General features: G+C 46.3%; 2 protein-coding genes across 2 annotated transcripts in view; one reads left to right on the top strand and one right to left on the bottom strand.

Annotated features, from left to right (window-relative positions):
• The window catches only part of PTDSS1 (phosphatidylserine synthase 1), a 131,321-nt gene extending 121,956 nt beyond the window's left edge, over window positions 1-9,365 (bottom strand). The window contains exons 1-2 of the mRNA XM_077493067.1: window positions 9,190-9,365; window positions 511-615 (exon numbers count right to left, since the gene is read on the bottom strand). Coding sequence (XP_077349193.1) covers window positions 511-545 — 35 coding nt within the window. The 5' untranslated portion in view covers window positions 546-615; window positions 9,190-9,365. The remainder of the gene's footprint in view (window positions 1-510; window positions 616-9,189) is intronic.
• Window positions 1-17,952, top strand: part of MTERF3 (mitochondrial transcription termination factor 3) — an 87,403-nt gene that overhangs the window by 54,524 nt on the left and 14,927 nt on the right. Inside the window, exon 6 of the mRNA XM_077493071.1 lies at window positions 11,221-11,368. Within this exon, the coding sequence (XP_077349197.1) occupies window positions 11,221-11,368 (148 nt within the window). The remainder of the gene's footprint in view (window positions 1-11,220; window positions 11,369-17,952) is intronic.

The raw sequence follows: 17,952 nt of genomic DNA, 5'->3' as shown, positions 1-17,952 counted from the left end.
AACAAAAACCTCCTCCTCGTGCCCAAAGCCCGGTATAAATCCAAGGGGGATTGGAGATTCGCTGTCCAAGGGCCTCGGCTATGGAATGCTCTACCAATCAACATCCGCCTGGAAGAAAATCACCTGGCTTTTAGGAAAAAACTCAAGACCTTCCTCTTTTAGCAGATGATCAAAGCTCGCCACAGCGCCTAGAGGCGATTCAGTTCGCATTGTGCGCTATACAAGTATTTCATTCATTCATTCATCACTGTACCGGGTATCCTTATTGGAGGATTTGCTCTCAACTCTGCTCTGGTGACAACTAACAGTTTTTGGATTTATGATCAGTTTGTCATCTTAATGGCAGTGGTCACCAGGACAAATAGAGAGGTGAATCTCCCCAGTAAAGTCAGACCGCAATAAAAACTGTCCAAAACTAAAAATAAAAGTTTCATTTTTATGCACTTTAATGTATAAAATAAAGAAAATAATGTTTTTTTTTTTTTTGTTATTTGTTTTTATATAACTTGCCTTCGCTCTGATTCCATTTTGCACATTCTTGTCATATGATGCGGAGAAGGAGTTGTCAGGTCATTATCCTTGGTAGTTTATTACCAATCTCATCCAAGTTGTTATCTATGAAAAAAAAAAAGACAACTCAAAGGTCTTTGTACATTGCCCAGCACAATTTTAGCATTGCTAATGGTGTCCTGTTGAATTCCAGTTTTCTTCTACCACTTACTCCAAATATGTACCCCCATCTTTGTACACTGCTCAAAAAAATTAAAGGAACACTTTTTAATCAAGTCAAATAAACTCCTGGGATATTGATCTGGTCAGTTAACCACTTGCCGCCCGCCCTATAGGCAATTGACGGTGGCAAAGTGGTTGCATAATCCTGATCGGACGTCATATGACGTGATCAGGATTATGAGCCGCTGCGCGCCCCCGCGGGCGCGCATCGCGGCGATCGTTGTTGCGGGGTGTCAGTCTGACACCCGGCAACTACGATCTCGGTAAAGAGTCTCCGACGGAGACTCTTTACCATGTGATCAGCCGTGTCTGATCACGGCTGATCACAGTGTAAATAGGAACAGCCGGTGATCGGCTTTTCCTCACTCGCCTCTGTCAGACGCGAGTAGAGGAGAGCCGATCGGCTGCTCCTCTGACAGGGGGGGGTCTGACACCCGGCAACTACGGCAACTGACACCCAGCAACTACGTCTGACACCCGGCAACTACGATCTCGGTAAAGAGTCTCCGAAGGAGACTCTTTACCATGTGATCAGCCGTGTCTGATCACGGCTGATCACAGTGTAAATAGGAAGAGCCGGTGATCGGCTTTTCCTCACTCGCGTCTGTCAGACGCGAGTAGAGGAGAGCCGATCGGCTGCTCCTCTGACAGGGGGGGGGGTCTGTGCTGATCGATTATCAGCACAGCCCCCCCGAGGATGCCCTCACTGGACCGCCACCAGACCACCAGGGATGCCCAGCAAAAGGTAATCCTCCCTAGACCACCAGGGATGCCAGTCAGTGCCACAATGGATGCCAATCAGTGCCCATAATGGATGCCAATCAGTGCCCACAATGGGCATCACTGATTGGCATGCATTATTGTTTGGCACTGATTGGCATCCATTAGTGCAGTATAACATAATACAATGCCGCCTATGAGTGCCCACCTGTGCTGCCTATGAGTGCCCACCTGTGCCGCCTATGAGTGCCCACCTGTGCCGCCTATGAGTGCCCACCCATGCCCATCTGTGCCACCTATCCATGCCCATCTGTGCCGCCCATCCATGCCAATCCGTGCCAGCTATCAGTGCCCATCCGTGTCACCCATCAGTGCCGCCTATCAGTGCCACATATCAGTGTCCATTAATGCCACCTCATCAGTGCCACTTCATTGGTGCCCATCAGTGCCGCCTTATCAGTGCCCATCAGTGTAGCCCCATCAGTGCCCATCAGTGAAGGAGAAAACATACTTATTTACAAAGTTTTGAAACTGAAACAAAAAAAACATATTTTTTTTCAAAATCTTCAGTATTTTTTTATTTGTAGCGCAAAAAATAAAAACCGTAGAGGTGATCAAATACCACCAAAAGAAAGCTCTATTTGTGGGAAAAAAATGATAAAAATTTCATTTGGGTACAGTGTAGCATGACCGCGCAATTGTCATTCAAAGTGCGACAGCGCTGAAAGCTCAAAATTGGTCTGGGCAGGAAGGTGTTTAAGTGCCCGGTATTGAAGTGGTTAAGTAGCAGATGGGGTTGTTAATCAGTTTCAGCTGCTTTGGTGTTAATGCAATTAGCAGTTGCACTCTATGGGCAATGGGAACAGAGCTCATCGCTTCACTCTAAGGCCGCGTACACACGCGGGGACTGTTCGCTCAACTTTGTCCGTCAAACAGTTTCAGCGGACAGTCCGCTCAAAATTAGCATGGATGGACTTGGCCACACACGACGAACGAACAGTCCGCTGAAACCGTGCGCGATGACGTGAACGGCACGTACGACGGGACTAGAAAACGACGTCCTATACACTGCAATGCAAACTTCGGCGTGTAAATCCTTTCTGAGCATGCGCGGAACTTAGTTTGACGAACAAGCCTACACACGAGGGGACTGTTCGCTGAAACAAAGTTTCAGCGGACAGTTTTTCGGAATTTCCGAAAAACTTTGTTCAGCAGACTGTCCGCTGAAACTGTCCGCTGAAAGCCCACACACGGGCGGACTGTCCGCCGAAACACTGTTCAGCGGACAAAGTTGAGCGAACAGTCCCCGCGTGTGTACGCGGCCTAAGGGAGCCGCCTCCAGGTGCTAATCATACAAGATCTCGGATCATTTATGGACATTATGTTTTAACAAATGTTTTAATATTATGTGTGCTTATTCACACACATTTTATGTATACCTATATTCCAGTTGCTATATAATTTTATGTTATCACCATATCTAGCACCGCTGTTCACCCCTGTTTTTATTGCACTCTATGGGTAACAATGAGACGACCTCCAAAACAGGAATGGTTTTACAGGTGGAGGCCACTGACATTTGTTTCTGTGAACAAGGCCTATCGCTAAAACTAGTCTGCTGCTGACTGTACTCACTGTGAAGGCTTGAAAATAAATACGCTTGATGGTATGGAGTTGCCGGCTGCTTTTATTCGATGACTGACATTTTTTTCATTGCTCATGTTTTCTGACTGTTTTTCACTAGTTTTGCATTTGGCTAGGGTCAGTGTCACTGCTGGTAGGCAGTCCAACTCCTCCAGGATGGCATCAATGCGTGCCATTGCCAGAAGGTTGGCTGTGTCTCCCAGCATATTCTCAAGAGCATGGAGGAGATTCCATGAGACAGGCAGTTACTCTAGCAAAGTTGGACAGGGCCGTAGGAGGTCCTTAAAGTGATACTAAAGGATCGTTTTAATTTTTTTTTTAAATAACAAACCTGTCATACTTACTTCCACTGTGCGGCTTGTTTTGCACAGAGTGGCCCGAACATCCATTTCTGGGGTCCCTCTGCGACTCTCGCCGCTCCTCCACACATTAGATAACCCCCTTGGAGAAGCGCTCTCCCGAGGGGGTTACCTTGTGGGCATGCTCCTGAGTCCAGCATTCGGCATCCATAGAGGCCGAATGCAGGACTCTGCCCCCCCCCCCCCCCATAGGATGCATTAAGGTAAAAAAACACGAGCCTTTACAACCCATCAACAGAACCAGTATCTGCTCTTTTATGTAAGGAGGAACGGGATAAGCCCTGGCAGAGCCCTACAAAATGACCTTCTGCAGGCCACTGGTGTGAATGTCTCTGACCAAACAATTAGAAACAGACTTCATGGGGGTGGCCTGAGGGCCCGACGTCCTCCTAGTGGGCCCTGTGCCCACTTCCCGGCACCGTGGAGCACAATTGGCATTTGCCATTGAACACCAGAATTGGCAAGTCCGCTATTGGTGCCATGTGCTTTTCACAGATGAGAGCAAGCTCACCCTGAGCACATTTGACAGACGCGAAAGTGTCTGGAGAAGCAGTGGAGAACATTATGCTGCCTGTAACATCATTCACCAGACTGTTTTGAATGTGGGTCAGTGATGGTCTGGGGGGGGGGGGGGGGGGGGGGCATATCAGTGGAGGGATGCACAGACCTCTACAGGCTAGACAATGACACCCTGACTGCCATTAGATATCGGGATGAAATCCTTGGACCCATTGTCAGACTGGTGCAGTGGGTTCCGGGTTCCTCCTGTTGAACGACAATGCCCGGCCTCATGTGGCAAGAGTATGCAGCCAGTTCCTGGAGGATGAAGGAATTGATACCATTGAATGGCCCCAATGCTTGCCTGACCTAAATCTAACAGAACACCTCTGGGACATTATGTTTTGGTCCATCCAACGCTGCCAGGTTTCACCTCAGTCTGTTCGAAATACCCCAGGACACCACCCGTCGTCTCATTAGGATAATGCCCCAATGTTATCAGGCATGCATAAAAGCACGTGGGGGCCATACAAAATACTGAGTAACATTTTGAGTTGCTGAAATTCCAGCAAAATGGACTAGCCTGCTGCATCATTCTTTCACTTTTATTTTTCAAGGTGGCTTTGAATTCAGCCCTCTGTAGGTTGATCATTTTCATTTCTATCAAACGATGTGGCATTCTTATGTTACTAACACATTACCCAATCCATATCCGTATAGATATCCAGCATGGTATTTTTCCCATTGAGATCTGATGTTTTTTCAAAGTGTTCCTTTCGTTTTTTTGAGCAGTGTATATTTCACGCTTGCTAGGGAATGGGTAACTTTGTATAGGCACATCATAAAAGAATTGAGAAGAACTCTGGCATGTCAGAGATAATAGCTTTTCAGAGAACTGGCTTCTCTTGATTCCCAAGGTCTTGGCTGCTAGGTAGCAGAAATGCGTAAAGTGATATTAACCACTTCCAGTCTGTGCCTTTTCTGGAACTTTTTCTTTGCTAGAAAATTAATATATATTTTTTTTTTAGCAGAGGACATAGAGGATAAATTGGTAGGTTTCGCAATTTTTTATGCCACACGGTATTTGCGCAGCGGCTTTTCAGATGCAATATTTTGGGGAAAAATATATACTTTTTTTTTCTTTCATTTTAATGCAAAAAAATACAATACATAACACAATTTTTTGGTGGGAAAATATAAAAGATGAAGTTACACCAAGTAAATGGCTACCAAACATGTCATTGCGCAACAGCGACAAATGAGGTAAATGTTACTATTCATTGGTGATGCTTTAAAAGCCTTTACAGGTTACCATTTTAGAGTTACAGAGGAGGTCTGGTGCTAGAATTACTGCCCATGATATGATACCTCACAAGTGTGGGACGATCGCTGTTTGCGTGTGGGACCAAAGTGTGCCTTTGCACACAAGCACAGGAGGACAGGGGCACTGAAAAAAACACATTTTTTAATAATTTTTTTATTTTATGCTGTTTTTTATTTATTTTTTGATCAATTCTATTGCTGTCACAAGAAATGTAAACATCCTTGTGACAGCAATAGGCATGTAACAGGTTCTCCTTATGGAGAGATATGGGATCTAGAAGACCTCAAATCCCTTCTCTGCACTTAAAGGACTTCAAAACACCAAGATCGTTTATTCTGAATGCTTTCAAAAAATGACATCGATGGTTTCCGAGTAAACCATTGTTTCCGGTATACTATTACGAACAGCTGATCAAAGGCAATCCTGGCTTTGCTTGGCTGTCCAGCCAACGGACGCGCTGGCTGCTCGGGGTTCTTGGTGGGAAGGGAGAGCCACAGAAGGAGGGGAACGTCCCCTCCTACTGCTTGTAATAGCAATTGATCGGCTGCTGAGCTGCTCCGATTGCTGACTGCCGGCTCTAAAAATTAATACCGAGGTGATGCCTGCACTGAAAATCCAGCGACATACTGTAGTGGTTGAAGGCAGATTTGTTTTTTTTGTTTTTTTAACTAAGGAACATGTCGCACCTGCTCAGTGCAATGGTTTTGAATAGAGCAGCCTGATCCTCCTCTTCTCTTGTCCCCCCCTGACAGCGCTCCTGGCCTCTCCTTCCTACCTAGTGCCCCCAAAGCAAGCAACTTGCTATGGTGGCTCCCGAGCTGCTGCTCCATGTGTCCAGTCACACACAGAGTGGGGCGACTCTGGGCTTGGGGCAAGTCCCAGGGCATGCTGGGACTGTGACGTCATAAGAGGCGGGGTCACCATGTGACATCACCCAGTGACCATGCCCCATACCTATATTAGTCACTACGCACGTCGCACAAGCCATTTCAGAGGGAGAGAGCATTGTGTCAACATCGGAAGAAGAGGGAAGAAGGACGGAGGAGACCAGGCTCCTCCACTAGTAAAAGAGCTGCAAGGTGATAGTGGAGGAGAGCGGGTGACGATTCCGAACAGTGGGAGAAGAGGCCAAACAGAGCGGAGAAGTCGGAAGAAGACCCCTGGAGCTGATTAATAAACGACTTTAAAAACCTGTGGTGTGTTTTTGTTTTGTTTTTGACACTTTTTTTCCCCAGGTGAATGGGTAGGGGTACCCCTTACTCATTCACATAGGGTGGAGGGTCGGGATCTGGGGGCCCCATTATTAAAGGGGGCTCCTGGATTCCGATAAGCCCCCCGCCAGCAGATCCCGACAACCAATGGCCAGAGTTGTCGGGAAGGGGCCCCTGTCCTCATCAACATGGGGACAAGGTGCTTTGGGGTGGGGGTGCCACAGGGTGCCCCCCTTCCCCAAAGCACCCCCCCCATTGTGAGGGCATGCGGCCTGGTATGGCTCAGGAGGGGGGGGGGGCGCTCACTCGTCCTTACCCCCTTTCCTGACCGGCCAGACTGCGTGCTCAGATAAGGGTCTGGTATGGATTTTGGGGGGAACCCCACACTGTTTTTTTTGGCGTAGGGGGGTTCCCCTTAAAATCCATACCAGACCTAAGGGCCTGGTATGCTCCTTGAGGGGGAACCAATGCCATTTTTTTATTTAAAATTTGGAGTGAAGTTCCCCCTCGAGAGCTGATTATTCTGTGAGAGAGGCGACATTGTCGCTTCAATATAGATGGAGATCCGACTTGAAGGCGACTTCCATTGAAATCAATGGGTACAAGTCACCTAGAAGTCGGATGGAAGTAGTACAGGAACCTTTTCTGAAGTCGGAGCGGCTTCAGTAGTGTGCATTAAGATGGCTCTCATTCACTTACATTGATTTTTATATGTAGCGCGACTAGGGGCATCTTGAAGTCGGATCCAAAGTTGCCCCTGTGTGAATGGAATCTGAAGGTTTTTTACTTTCATGCATAGAATGTATGAAGGTAAAAAACCTTTTGCCTTTGCAACCACTTTAACTTCTGATATGGCTTTGACTAAACTTTACAGACCAGTTACCGTGGAGTATTCTGGGTGGGCAGTAACTTCAGAATATCTCGTGTTTCTGGATTGTGGAGGTCTGTTAGGTGTTTCAAAGGTGCTGTAAATCTCGGTGCAGGAACTGTAAAGGCCTTAAGAGTAACTTCACATTGTTGAGGAAAAAAAACAATCTCCATTGGGTATATTGAAGGCATTTTAACAATCTTTGTTGCAGATTCCTGTCTGTTTCTGCTCTAAAGGAATAACTCTTTGGTTTTGTCAATGTATAGAGTAAATCTGCATGAAAGCTGATACACTTGCAGTGTTCTAAAAAGGAAAGCTGCAGGGTCTGCATCCCTTTAGCAGTAATAAACCCTTTTGGAATATCTCACCAAAATGAAATTTTTGTTGTAGAGGAGTCCTAAAATCTTGTATCTTAGTGCAGACTTCTGGGAAAATCAGTGAGCCAATCGCAAAACGGACTAAACACTTTTCTGGAGCTTCTCTATTGAAGTCTATTGAACCAAAAATGCACCGTTCTGCTTTTAAAAAAGTTGCAAAAAACGAAACAGCTGAAAAAAGCATAGAAGTGAGCTTGTCCCATTGGAAACCATTTTAATGGGCTGTAGTGCGTTCCTGCAAAAGCAATAGAAAATGCATAGGTGTAAAGGTTTACCTACGCTTTAAAGGAGAAGTACAGCCAAAGCTTGTTTGGCTGTACTTCTCCTGTGGATCACAGAAGTGCAGTTTGTTCTGTACTACTGGGACCCGTTTTTAAGCAGAGAGCGGGCTGAAGGCCGCTGTCGGCTGATGTCGCAGAGCTGGTCCAGGCTTGGGCAAGATCACGACTATAAAGTCAGGGCCTGCCCACAATCCTGGACCAGCACCTGGCTCAGCACCTTCACGAGCTGCTGAGAGCCTAAGGCCCCTTTCATACACACATGTCCATTTTGACGGACTCAGCTTGCTCAGCAGGGACCGCTCCATTGGTCCCCGCTGAGCTGGCAGATAAAAGGTCCGTCTCCGCTCACTGTGCAGGGACGAACCTGTCAGAGCCCCATTGTACTCTATGGGGAATCGGATGAAAATGGACCGGCTGTCCATATTCATTCGATCCGATATGCCAGACGGATGGGAAATGGGGTTTCCATCCGTCTGGATTTAGCGGATCGGAGCGGATGTCGGCAGCCATGTCATTGCTGACATCCGTCGCGCCATAGACCTGCATGGAGTTCAGGTCAGCATAAACATCCGACAGGTGGACCTGTATGATCCGCATGTGTGAGAGGGGCCTAAGCCAGCCGCTCCCGCCCCCTCCACAGCCCAGCGCTCCAGTGAGCAAGCAGGGGGCAGAGCAGAGAGCGACTGGCAATGCTCACGGAGCTCTGAGAACTGAGTGATCAGCGGTGTTAGATCGCTCGGTTCTCAGTCTTAGAGCCGGCGGGGAATGATGCTGCATCCACCTAGATAAGTATGATTTTGACAAAAAAAACAAAAAAAAAACGTATTTTTTTAAGCTGGGCTTGGTGTAGTACAAGTTTATTTTCATGGCAAACTTTTCACTAGATAATTCTGGGGACTGCCACCAGTGGCTACCTTCTGATTGTCCTGTTATGTCGATCCTCTGGCATCAGTACTTTCCTGACCTGCGTCGTTCTTCTGGGTGAATGACTCGGAGGAAAGTCAGGAGTCGGTGTAGGCCTTTGTACATGTTCAGAGACTCAGAATGGTGAAAACAGAAACCAGCATGGCCATCAGGGAAACTAGCATATTCAGAATGTGATCTCCACAGCGGCAGCCTTCATATCTCTCTCACCTTTTTAGTAGTACGTAGACAGCGAGAGTCAGTAAACATACCTGTGGAAAATGTGGACCTGGCATCGCTCTCCGTCTCCAGTTTCTATTCGTCTGACTTGTCTCCTCTCTGCCAGCTTCTGTGAAAGGTCTCCGCCCGAGTCAGCCCAGCCAGAGATTTTCTCATTCAGTACAAGGATGCCGCTGCCAAATTTTACACACAGCGCCTTGTTGTACACAGATTCCATACAGGTGTTACACAACCTTGTTATCACAGGGTGTGTTAGGCTCTGTAAACACAGGCTTACCTGCTTCCCTTTAGGGAAGTTCTCATGGTAAAGTACGGCATTGATATCTTCATTGATATATAGAGATGTGTGTTTGTAGAGGGAACCCTAACACATACATGTTAGCATTTTGATGCATTTTTGAGTCACATGATCTGTGAAAAACGCACCGTAAGCGCGGCAAAAATTGCATGCGTTTTCGGTGACAATAACACAATTTTTGGACGAAATTGCGGTGCATCTCTATTAATTTGTCTTAGTCGACAAGTGAGTGGGAAAAAAAGCTGATAACCGGCTTCTGTTTACATTGTGTAATCGGCTGTCATTGGCTAACAGCTGATCATGTGGTAAAGGGACACTGTGTTTGGCCCTCCCCCCCCGATATGTGATCAGCTGAGTCTGAAGGACGCGCGGGAGGACGTCCATGGATCCTCTCCCGGTATTTTAAGCCTGCGCTGTAGCCAACTTTCAGCTATAGCGTGGGCAGGAACAGGTTAATTCTACATAATGTGCGTTTACGTAAAAGCACATCAAAGATGCAGCAAGAAGGAATTTTTTAATGTACCGCACATGAAATGCACAGATGTGATCATGGCCATGCTTACATTGGCCAAACACAGGGTTGAACCAGAGATATCATTCTATAGTATTCTGACATTCAGCACCCATACCTAAAAAGTGACTGGCTCCTTCAATTTCTCAATCAAAGTAGGGAGGTGTTGGTAAGACCATGCACAGTTCGAATTATGAGCCACATATGCCCAGCTTTACACATCATTAAGAGAGATGCTGTGTCCAGATGCAGCTTAACTTTGATAATATAACTTTTTTTTTTTAAAGTCTATATAGTTGGTGGGAGTATAATGTCATTATGATGTCAGGGGGGCGGGCTGAGTTTTTTTTCTTGCTCACTTATTGGTGGATGGTTCTTGAAATATTTTTTGTTCTGTATCACACTTTGTCACATGCCTGGTGAAGGGGCCCTGCGTGGCTCCGAAACGCTGCAATCTGCTGTAACGATATGATCACTGAATAAAGCTTTGGACCAGTTCTGGAGATCCTTGGTGTGCCCATTTATATGCATAGCCATTTCTACAGGAACATGTGTGTTTGAAATAGTGTGTTTGTTGTTAACATTGATAAACGTCACATCTGGATGCAGCAAAACTCTGCCATGGCCACATTCCCACTGTGCGATTAGCTGCATCCAGAGAATGCCAGCCCTGCACACCGCTTGCTGTCAAAGGAACAGGAAGTGAAGAGACATCTTCCCGCAGGGGGTCACGGAGAGTAGAAAAAATTTGACAAAAGTTTTTTTATTCCTCTCAAGTCCTTTCAAAACTAGATGTTTTGGCTGGTGTTATGCTTTGGGCCTCATGTACACGGACATCAAAAACGCTGCACTTAGATCGATACAGCATTATTTATATTTATTTTTTTACGCACTCTTTATTTATAATATGTTTTCATTATATGGTATTTCACAAAAGTGAGTACACCCCTCACTTTTTTGTAAATATTTTATTAGATCTTTTCATGTGACAACACTGAAGAAATGACACTTTTCTACAATGTAAAGTAGTGAGTGTACAGCCTGGCAACAAAAGTGAGTACACCCCTAAGTGAAAATTTCCAAACTGGGCCCAAAGGGTCAATATTTTGTGGACAGGTTGGTTGTGCTGAATCACACATTTTAAAAATAACTTATTTTTGTTTCCTCACTGACAGAAAACTTCGCACATTTCCCACCTGTGTCTATTTCCGTAGGTGGGACAAGTCCTCATTGTATCTGATCTTTTCCCTACAGGGTGGCTTACCTGCGCTCTAGAAAATTCAGCCAGAAAGCCATAGCTCGAATGGTCTTCAGAGCCCCTTACCTGCTGAACTTTTCGGTGCAGAGATTGGACAATCGTCTGGGCTTCTTCCAGGAACAGTTGGGGCTCAGTGCAGAAAATGTAAGCATGTGTCAGCTTAACACACTCCGAATGTTTTGATTTTCCTCCCTTTGTCCTGCACTTTAGGGATGGAGTGCCACCTAGTGCTAGTTCTTAGGAGACATTCTGCCCAAAACGCATCAGTCATGAATTTTAACCACTTTAGCTTTCATACCTTTCTGTTTATTCAAGGATAACTTTGTCATTGCCTAATATAACAAAATTAATATGTATTTTTTTTTTTTTTTTTTTTTTTTGGAACAGCTAGGCACTCTTTTGGCAGTATTGGTAAAAATGATCTAATATCTATGGAAATTAGAGTTTTTATTTTCTAGTTTGACCAGTGTTAGTTAAAATCTATAAGTTCACATTTTATTCTACACATTTTCTTTTACAAATGTAAATAACATTTCTAAATTCCATAAATAATTTTATTGATCTATAATTAAAAGCAATGGAAATGAAAGTGGAAAAAATATTAATGGTAAAAAATATAAATAAATAAGTGTGTGTGCACGATAGATATATATATGTGTGTGTGTGTGTGTGTGTGTGTGTGTGTGTGTGTGTGTGTGTGTGTGTCTATGTGTATGTGTATGTATGTGTGTGTGTATATATATATATTGTAGACATGTCACTGGAGAAGTGGTTGAGGGGGTGTACATCTCACCTAGGTTGCTACACAGTGTGAGATGGTAAATCCAGGATGGATCAGTTTCTCAGCAGCGATATGCTGCTGAGTTGTTATTTAATTTTGCCGGGCCTGGGTTTATATGGAATGGCAGGTAGGTTTGGTAGAGGGACCTGTCATTCCACATCCCCCGATCCAGTTCTGGGTTTGGGATCAGGTGAGCTTTGATCCTAATTAGCCTGGGAAGCTAAAGGCACTGCAGGGTCTGCAGGTGGTTGCTCTCAGCCAGGGAACGAACAATCTGTGTGTTGAAGGAAGCTGCAAGCACAGCCACTGCTGGAGCTAAAACTCACCCTGCGATATCCAGGCGAAAGACGCTGTGTTTGTAAGTGTCAGATAGGTGAGCAGAACCTGTTAGTAAGCGCCCAGCCGGGCTAGGACTTTTACTTTTGTTGTACTTAGAAAGCACGGTGTTGCTGTATATTTTGTTTGCTGGACTGTTTGTACCACGAAATAAACGCCAAGATCTGCTTTATAAATTCCAAGTCTGCTGTGAACTGTGTCCAAACACACCCTACCCCGGGAAGATCCCTTACAATTGGTGGAGGTAGCGGGCAACGCGGTTGCTAGGGGCAACGGTGTGGACAGACTTGGCTACAGCTGCTGATGTCCTGGGTGAAAGCTGCAACTACACTCCAAAAACAGTCCAGCAACATGGAGGAGATGCTGAAGCAGTTTATGCAAGTGAGTTTGCAACAACAGCAGGCTCAGACAGAGGCCAATAGACGACATGAACAGTCCATGGCTGAACAACAGCAGGCGCAGACAGAGGCCAATAGACGACATGAACAGTCCATGGCTGCACAACAGAAGATGATGGCTGCACAACAGCGGATGCATAAGGAAGAGTTGCAAGCTTTGCGCCAAAGCCAACAACAACTTATCGAGCACCTGATAGTAAATCGAGAGGCGCCTGTGGTTGCTAATCCACCCACAATGGAGGGAGCCGCTCCAGAGATTTTTTTTGGGAGAAGGACTGTGCAGAAAGCGCTGCAAAAGATGACTGCTGAGGACGATGTTGAGGCCTATCTAACAGTATTTGAGCGCGTGGCTGAGCGAGAGAAGTTACCAGCCGCTGAGTGGGCAGAGGTAATTGCGCCCTATTTAACAGGTGAACCTCAAAAGGCCTACTATGACCTCAGTGAGCAAGAGGTTAAGGACTATACTCGGCTAAAAGAGGAGATACTTGCCCGACTAGGAGTTACTACTGCAGTCCGTGCCCGGAGGGTACGCAACTGGAGCTACAGTCTGGACAAATCAGCGAGGTCCCAGATGTATGACCTAATCCATTTGGCAAGAAAGTGGTTGGAGCCAGACACTTATACTCCTGCACAAATCCTAGAGAAGGTCGTGATGGATCGCTACCTCCGAGCGCTTCCTACTGACCTGCAACGCTGGGTGGGACAAGGTGATCCTAGGAACGCAAACGAACTTGTCAACCTTGTGGAGAGGTTCCAGGCGACTGAGGACTACCTCCGTGATGTTCCTGCAGCATCTTCACCTCCCCGGAGCGCCAGAACTGTGCCGTCAGCTGGTAAGAGACTTCCATCTATTGGGGGAGTGTGGAGGGGTGCTGATGGGGGGAAAAGGGCTCAAGTGGTGTCTCAGGGACAAAAGACTGGTGATGGTCCCGGGTGGCTAAGGGGCTCTGAAAAGGACTCCTTGCCAAAGAGACCAGGCTCTATCCAGTGTTGGAGATGCCATGAGGCGGGACACGTGTCTGCCCATTGCCCTCTTACCTCTGAACCCATGGAATGTGACGCTAGCCGGCGTCAGTCGCTATTTGCGGAACCATCTTGTGCTGCAGTTCCTGGACTAGAGACTGAACCGCAAATCTGCAACATCACAATCAATGACTTTCCTGTTAAAGCGTTAATGGACTCAGGAAGCCTTGTAACCTTGGTGCATGCTAGCCTGGTGACTGGGGACTTAGAGTCTAAAAAGCATATGAGTGTTGTGTGCATACATGGTGATACAAAAGTGTACCCTATAGTGCTGGCTAAAGTCGGGACTGAACAAGGCACCGTACAATATGAAGTGGGTGTGGTTAAAAACCTCATGCATAATGTAATATTGGGGCGCGATTTTCCATTATTCTGGGCTCTTTGGGAAAAAAGAAAAATCCCCAAAAGGAGTGAGGATACCTCTAAGGGGGTTGCCTTGTCCACTGTGAATGATAAAAATGTGCAGGATGAAAATGATTGTTTTCCTTTGCAGGTCCTGGCTGGGGAGGAGGAGGCTCCTCCCACTGAGCAAAATATACTAGACTTAGAGGTGTCTAGCGATAATTTTGGGACTGCACAATTACAGGACCCCACTCTCAAAAATGCGAGAGAGCAGGTTGCTGTTATGAACGGGGTACCTCAGGAACCAGATGCTGAAAAAAGATTTCCACATTTTTCGGTGACTAATGATCTTTTCTATAGAGTCAATAAGGTTAAAGATGAGATTGTGGAACAGCTTCTGGTACCTAAGCCGTACCGGCGTCAGGTGCTTGACATGGCACATAACCATGTTCTTGGGGGACACTTGGGGACTGACAAAACGCGAGAGAGGGTTCTCCAGAGGTTTTTTTGGCCGGCCATATATGATGACATTAAAAAATACTGTGAGTCGTGCCCCACATGTCAGGTTAGTGCCCCAGTGTCACATTTTCGCAGTCCTTTGGTTTCGCTCCCTATTATAGAGGTGCCTTTTGAGCGTATTGCCATGGATTTAGTGGGTCCCATTGTAAAGTCAGCTAGAGGACACCAGTATATTTTGGTAGTCCTGGATTATGCGACCCGCTATCCTGAGGCTGTACCCTTAAGAAACACTGCATCTAAAACAATTGCACGTGAGTTGTTTTATATGTTCTCTAGGACTGGGATCCCCAAAGAAATCCTAACTGACCAAGGTACGCCATTTATGTCGAAAGTAATGAAGGAATTATGCAAACTATTTAAAATCTCACACATCCGTACCTCTGTGTACCACCCCCAGACGGACGGATTGGTGGAGAGATTTAATAAAACTTTGAAACATATGTTGAAGAAAGTGGTGGCAAAAGATGGTCGTGACTGGGATCATTTATTACCCTACCTCATGTTTGCTATTAGGGAGGTGCCCCAAGCGTCCACAGGGTTCTCACCATTCGAGTTGGTCTATGGTCATCACCCTAGGGGTCTACTGGACATTGCAAAAGAGACATGGGAGAATGAGTCCACCCCATACAAGAGTGTTATTGAGCATGTAGCACAAATGCAGGACCGTATAGCCACTGTAATGCCCCTGGTAAGGGAACACCTCCAGAGGGCTCAAGAGGCCCAAAGTAGAATTTACAACCGGTCCGCAAGAATCAGGACATTCAACCCAGGCGATAGGGTCCTTATACTAGTCCCCACTGTTGAGAGTAAATTCTTGGCGAAGTGGCAAGGTCCTTATGAAATTGTTGAAAAGATCAGTGAGGTGAACTACAAGGTGCACCAACCAGGTAGAAGGAAGCCTTTCCAAGTTTATCACATAAACTTGATCAAGCCCTGGAAAGACAGGGAATCCTTGGTGGCGACAAATACTGTTAATGATTTGTCACAACCAATCCCTCCAGTCAAGGTAGGTGATACTCTATCAGTGTCACAGAAACAGGAGGCTCAGGAATTTTTACAGAAAAACAAAAACAAGTTCTCTGACCTCCCAGGGCGTACACACCTCATCCATCATCACATTGAAACTGAGCCTAGAAGCAGAGTAAACCTTAAGCCCTATAGGATACCGGAGGCACGTAGGGAAGCCGTATCTGCCGAGGTAAAACGTATGCTTGCTCTGGGGGTAATTGAGGTGTCACAGAGTGAATGGTCCAGCCCAATTGTGCTAATCCCAAAGCCCAATGGAACTTGGAGGTTCTGTAACGATTTCAGAAAGTTGAATGAGATCTCCAAGTTCGATGCGTATCCTATGCCCAGGGTAGATGAGTTGATTGAGAAGTTGGGTAACGCCAGGTACATAACCACTCTCGATCTCACAAAGGGCTACTGGCAGATTCCACTTTCTGGTGAGGCTAAAGAGAAAACTGCATTCTCCACCCCTGATGGGCTATTCCAGTATGTAGTGATGCCATTCGGGTTACATGGAGCGCCTGCAACTTTCCAGAGGTTGATGGACTTGATTCTGCGACCACATCGTGATTACTCAGCTGCCTACCTCGATGATGTGGTCATTTTTAGCCCTGATTGGGAAAGTCACCTCTGTAAGGTACAGGCCGTGTTGGATGCCATAAGTGATGCGGGGTTGACCATAAATGCCGAGAAGTGTGCTCTAGCCCTAGAAGAGGCCAAATATCTGGGCTACATTATTGGGAGAGGGTTGATTAAGCCACAGCTAAATAAAATTGAGGCAATACAGAATTGGCCTAGACCCCTGACAAGGAAACAGGTTAGAGCTTTCCTGGGTATTACGGGGTATTACCGTAGATTTGTGCCGAACTTTGCCTCAGTTGCTGCTCCACTAACTGACTTGACAAAGGGCGGAAAGACAGCAATGGTCACGTGGACCCCAGAGGCCGAGAAGGCTTTCCAAAGCCTTAAGTCTGCCTTGTGCCAACCACCTGTGTTAGTTACCCCCGATTTCAGGCGAGAATTTCTGGTCCAGACAGATGCCTCTAACACAGGCTTAGGTGCAGTACTCTCACAAGTAGTGAATGGTGAGGAGCATCCAGTGACGTACTTGAGTAGAAAACTAACCCCGGCCGAGAAAAATTATGCCATTGTGGAGCGAGAATGTTTGGCAGTAAAGTGGGCCCTAGAATCGTTAAAGTATTACTTGCTAGGCAGGAAATTCAAGTTGGTGACAGACCATGCCCCCCTAACATGGATGAAGTTAAACAAGGAGAGAAATGCAAGAGTGACTAGATGGTTTCTCTCCCTACAAAACTTTAATTTCACTGTGGAACACAGGCCAGGGAAATTACAGGCAAATGCTGACGCATTGTCAAGGGTGAGTTGTCTGTGGGGACAAAAGGCTCAGCCCTCCGGTCTGAAAAAGAGGGGGGGGATATGTAGACATGTCACTGGAGAAGTGGTTGAGGGGGTGTACATCTCACCTAGGTTGCTACACAGTGTGAGATGGTAAATCCAGGATGGATCAGTTTCTCAGCAGCGATATGCTGCTGAGTTGTTATTTAATTTTGCCGGGCCTGGGTTTATATGGAATGGCAGGTAGGTTTGGTAGAGGGACCTGTCATTCCACATCCCCCGATCCAGTTCTGGGTTTGGGATCAGGTGAGCTTTGATCCTAATTAGCCTGGGAAGCTAAAGGCACTGCAGGGTCTGCAGGTGATTGCTCTCAGCCAGGGAATGAACAATCTGTGTGTTGAAGGAAGCTGCAAGCACAGCCACTGCTGGAGCTAAAACTCACCCTGCGATATCCAGGCGAAAGACGCTGTGTTTGTAAGTGTCAGATAGGTGAGCAGAACCTGTTAGTAAGCGCCCAGCCGGGCTAGGACTTTTACTTTTGTTGTACTTAGAAAGCACGGTGTTGCTGTATATTTTGTTTGCTGGACTGTTTGTACCACGAAATAAACGCCAAGATCTGCTTTATAAATTCCAAGTCTGCTGTGAACTGTGTCCAAACACACCCTACCCCGGGAAGATCCCTTACAATATATATATGTATATATATATATATATATATATATATAGTTAACTAGGGTTAAAAGCCCAATTCTGGGGGGGGGGGGGGAATGACCCCTTGCAGTTGGGCTTAAGGCTGGGTTGACACTGCTGCGATGCGGGAATGCTGCGAATCCGCTGCGGGTTCCTGCATCGCATGCCTCCCGGCGGCAGTTCACACTGCCCTATGCGAACTGCTGGGAGTGTCAGTGAAAAGTTAATGACACCCCCAGATCAGTTCGCATATTGCAGTGCGATCTGCAAACTCG

The sequence above is a fragment of the Lithobates pipiens genome, unplaced genomic scaffold (assembly GCF_037356315.1).
Source record: "Lithobates pipiens isolate NorthernLeopardFrog02 unplaced genomic scaffold, aLitPip1_a1.2 Scaffold_19, whole genome shotgun sequence".
Classification (NCBI taxonomy): domain Eukaryota; kingdom Metazoa; phylum Chordata; class Amphibia; order Anura; family Ranidae; genus Lithobates; species Lithobates pipiens.
This window is presented reverse-complemented; position numbering and strand designations above follow the sequence as displayed.